At 43.7% G+C, this 4,695-nt stretch overlaps 1 protein-coding gene across 1 annotated transcript; it reads right to left on the bottom strand.

Annotated features, from left to right (window-relative positions):
* Nucleotides 1-296: 296 nt before the first annotated feature.
* Nucleotides 297-3,929, bottom strand: LOC139479459 (uncharacterized). Its single transcript, XM_071262306.1, has one exon. The coding sequence runs from the start codon at nt 3,927-3,929 to the stop codon at nt 297-299; it is 3,633 nt and encodes a 1,210-aa protein (XP_071118407.1).
* Between the last annotated feature and the right edge of the window lie 766 nt (nt 3,930-4,695).

Consider the following 4,695-nt stretch of genomic DNA (forward strand, 5'->3'; position numbering starts at 1 on the left):
GTTAACCTCACTAGTGTTACATGTCAAAATTCAATCAACTCATTTCTGTCCAAAATGCAGATTGAGTGCAACTGTCACATCAGTTTATTGTACTGTCACTTTGTCTTTGTACACAAATAGTCCATTGTCCACAAAGTATCCAGATTGTCCACCGACTGTTCACAGATTGTCCACAGACTGTCCACAGACTGTCCACAGACTGTAAGTCAGTCTTTCCTCTGTATGTCCACAAATGTCCACACAATTTCATGAAATGTCCTTGGGAAGGATAGAGGTTAATCCACATCATGCTGTCACTATGCCGTCCATTCCAGTGGGCATATCTTCGTCACTGGACGGGTTAAAGTTGAATTGGCGACTCTGACATCTACCACTCTCACATGTCCATCCGGTCCTGGGTACACACGCTCCACGATTCCGAGCGGCCATTGTCCTCTTGGTGTTTCTGGCGACACCAACACGACGTCGTCGACCCGCACATCCTTCGAGGGTCTGTTCCACTTCCTCCTGGTGTTTAGAGCTGGCAACCATTCCCTCATCCATCGACGCCAGAAATGTCTCATCAGCTCTTGTAACCTTCTCCAGCGCTTTCGAGGATGATAGTCTGTTGTGTCCACTGACTCGGGGGCGAATACTCCTCCAACTTGCCCATGGAGAAAATGGTTTGGCGTGAGTGGATTATCGTCCTGTGGATGACAAGTCTGGTAGGTAAGTGGTCTGGAATTTATCAATGCCTCGGCTCCAGTAAATGCTGTTTGAAGTTCTTCATCCGTGACGTCACTCTTGCTCAGAATAGCGAATATTGCTTTCTTTGCAGCCTTTATCAGAATCTCAAATACTCCGCCAAAGTGAGGTGCAGATGGGGGATTAAAATGCCACTTGATTCCTCGGTTTGCTGTATATTTTTGAATGGCATCTTTATCCAACTTGCCAAGTAGATCCTTGAGCTCCCTCACTGCGCCGACAAAGTTGGTACCATTGTCAGAAAGAACCTCAGTCGGAAGTCGTCTTCTGTTGGTCATCCTGAAGAATTCATTGAGAAATGCATCAGTGTCCAGACTGTAAGCCATTTCCAAATGTACTGCTCTGGTGCCCAAACAAGTGAAAAGGCACAGATAACGCTTGAGTCTGACCTTACCTCGGCCTTGAATTGTGGAGAACGGACCAGCGTAGTCCACTGCAGTCATACTGAATGCTTGAAACGAAGCTTGGAGTCGGATCTTCGGTAACGGTGCCATCACTTGTTGAACTGGTTTTGCTTTACTTTTGTGACAAGTAGAACATTCTTTCTCCCATTCTCTAATAGCTTCTCTTGCAGAGACAATCCAGTACTTTGACGAAAGGACATCTAAGGTTCGATTCGTTCCAGATACATGATGGCCTTCTTCGTGTGCATGTTTGATGACCAACTTTGTTATCCAGCTCCTACGAGGTAGAATGATTGGAAATCGGGCAGCAAAAGGTAAGCATTCTGCATCTTTCAAGCGTCCACTTAGTCTCATGACTCCAGTTTCATCAATTTGTGGATGTAAAGCTTGAAGCTTTGAGCTGTTTGGCATTGGCTTGCCAGATGACAAGGCTGAATATTCTCCAGGGAATGCTTCTTGTTGAGCCTGAGCAACTAGTTTAATCTCTGCATCATTCAGCTCCTCACGGCTAAGTTCCTCAATCATTCTGAGATCTGCTGGATTCGAGCAGTTGTAGAGGAACCTATTAACCCAGGCACATGTGCGAGTAAGCTTTTTCCAACATGAAAACCTTGTTGGCTCAAGTCTCCACTCGGGATCAGCGTTTGCCATGACAGTATAGACAACAATTGTCTTCCTGCTTTTCTTTTCCTGATCATCTTTCTCATAAAATGATAGACTCTTATCCAAAGGCCATTCTTCTTCATCCCGCAGGAGAAAAGTTGGACCCGACCACCACAGCTGGTTACCCACGAGTTGCGATACTGGTAAACCCCTTGTTAACAGATCTGCAGGGTTCTGGGATAATGGAACATACCTCCACTGACTCGGATTTGTAGAAGAATGGATTTCACCAACCCTGTTAGCAACAAATGGTTTGAAAGTACGGCTGTTATTTCGGATCCAACATAGAACATTCATGCTGTCAGACAAGAAGATAACACTATCCATTTCTATTTGCAAGACTTTCACAATGCCCGAGACAAGTCTCAAACCAAGGACAGCAGCCATTAGCTCAAGCCTAGGAATGCTGCATGCTTTGAGGGGAGATACGCGGTTCTTTGCAGCAACCAACCTACTGGACCTGTCACCATTTTGATAAGTATACACTGCAAATACAGATGTGCCATATGCATCCTCTGATGCATCTACAAAGGTATGTATGCAAGTAGTTTGTACACCAGAACTGGTGCGCAAACATCTTGGAATTTCTAGTGTTTCTATGTCTTTCCATTGACCTAACCATTCACTGATTTTGTCTTGCAGGTGCTCTGGTAGATTGTCATCCCAGTCATGTCCAGTCAACCACAGGTTCTGCAGCAATATCTTTGATGTGACGATGAAAGGACCTAGGAAACCATGAGGATCAAACAATCTAGCAACCTGTCTAAGGAAACCTCTTTTTGTTGTTTCAGCTGTGGGTAATGGCTCTGCTTTACATCTGAAGATATCATCTTCTGGTACCCACATTAGCCCAAGAGCTTTGACAGATGGAAGGCTGCCTTCCCTGATATCAATTTTGGATGCACGATCACTTTGCGGAATGTGTGCAAGTACTTTTAATGAATTGGAAAGCCATTTCCTGGGATGCATCGAAGCCTTGGACCAAAGTTGCTTTAACTGGCAGTATAGATCTACGCCATCGTCATCTGTTTCAACTGAGTCCATACTGTCGTCCATGTAAGTGGACTTCATGACAGTTTCAGCAGCTTTAGGCAATTCTGCTTCATGCTTCTTTGCATTCTCTTGGCTAACAAATTGGGCCAGAAATGGAGAGGCTGTATTTCCAAAGACCAATCGATTGAACTCATATACGTCTGGTGGGACATCTGGAGACATTGATCGCCAAAGAAATCTATGAAAGGGCCTATCTCTGGGATCCATTTCTACTTGGAGGAACATCTCTGCGATGTCACAGATGATTGCTACAGGACTTTTTCGAAATCGCAACAAAACATCAAAGAGTTCAGTTTGGAGCTTTGGACCAGGGTCTATTGCATCATTTAATGATGCATTTCCATACTTTGCCAAAGCATCGAAAACTATGCGCACTTTAGTTGTGGATTTATCTGGACGCATAACAGGAAAATGTGGAAGATACCAAGCATCAGTTGATTTATGTTCAACTGTTACCTTGTTAATGTAACCCTTTTCCAAGTACTGAGAGAGTGTACTGTCATAATCTTGTGCAACAGTTGGGTCTTTTGACAGTTTCTTTTCAGTACTAACCAGCCTGCGATAAGCCATATCATAGTTGTTCGGTAAGCTTGGAGCCTCCTCCTTCCATGGAATACCAACCTGGTATCTACCGTGATGATATACCAAGGATTCCTCTGCTTTGCAAAGGGCTCTCTTGTCACATGGTTTGATAATCTGAGAAGTATTCTTAACCTCCTCAACATCCCAAAAGGATTTCACCAAGTCTGACAATTCTGAATTAGGGCTGTGTGTGTAGTATGTTAAAGCACAATATGATGGCTGTCCATCATCGTGACCTACATTGCCAATACACGTCCACCCAAGAGGAGTCCTGCGAGCTATAGGCTCTCCCGGTCTGCCACAAACATCTTGGTGTGATTGGTGCAACTGTAAATAATCTATGCCAATCAGAAGATCGACCACTGGATGTTTGGCAATAGTTGGAAACCTGATGCCTCGCAGATGATTCCACTTATTTCTGTGTTTCTGCCAGTCTATCACTTTCAAATCACCTGTAACTCTGTTTATGGTGAGAGCAGACATCTGGATATTTACTTTCCCATCCAAACTCTCTATACCGAATTCCACAGGCTTAGTTACAAATGTGTCTGTTTTCCCATTTAGTACACTGACAGATACATGTTGTTGTGTTCCTTGCAAGCCTAACTCAGCTGAACGGCTGAATTTCCGTTTTCAGTTAGTTTTCATAAAATGAGGAGAAGAAACCCCTCAAATGAAAACTAACTGAAAACGGAAATTCAGCCCTTTTAATAAACCCACAAGATATTTACAATAAACACATTATGTACAAATTGAACTTCCCTGGTATGGAAGTATGCACATGCAAGTACAGCCCTAACTTCCCTGGTATGGAAGTATGCACATGGAAGAACAGCCCAAGTAGGGCTCTGAAAACACGCAAGCTATGAAATGGAGCATCTCGCGATGCGTTCTGCTCCTATCAGCCCTAACTCTCATCTGCCACGTTCAAGGAATCACGTGTTACATTCAACCTGCCAAGGAGACATTCGAATTCTGCGAAGTAGGTTACGTTCGGTCGATTCCGCGAGGCTGGCGCGTTCGAAATTTGTCCCGGTAACCTGTCCGAGAACACCTTCTGAACAGGGGATAATGATGTCTTGTTCATTCTTAATCCATATATCCTATGATTGTAACTTCTTAAAGAATTCATCTCGTGTTTGAATGTTCTACCGTTGAATAATGATTCTTCATACTGTTCGTGTTTGATATGCTTTTTTACAACATACTTCTTAACACCCTTAGCTTTTCTTCTCTATCCATTATCGGA

This window comes from Haliotis cracherodii, unplaced genomic scaffold (genome assembly GCF_022045235.1).
Source record: "Haliotis cracherodii isolate W230 unplaced genomic scaffold, xgHalCrac1.p SCAF_4, whole genome shotgun sequence".
Taxonomy (NCBI): Eukaryota; Metazoa; Mollusca; class Gastropoda; order Lepetellida; family Haliotidae; genus Haliotis; species Haliotis cracherodii.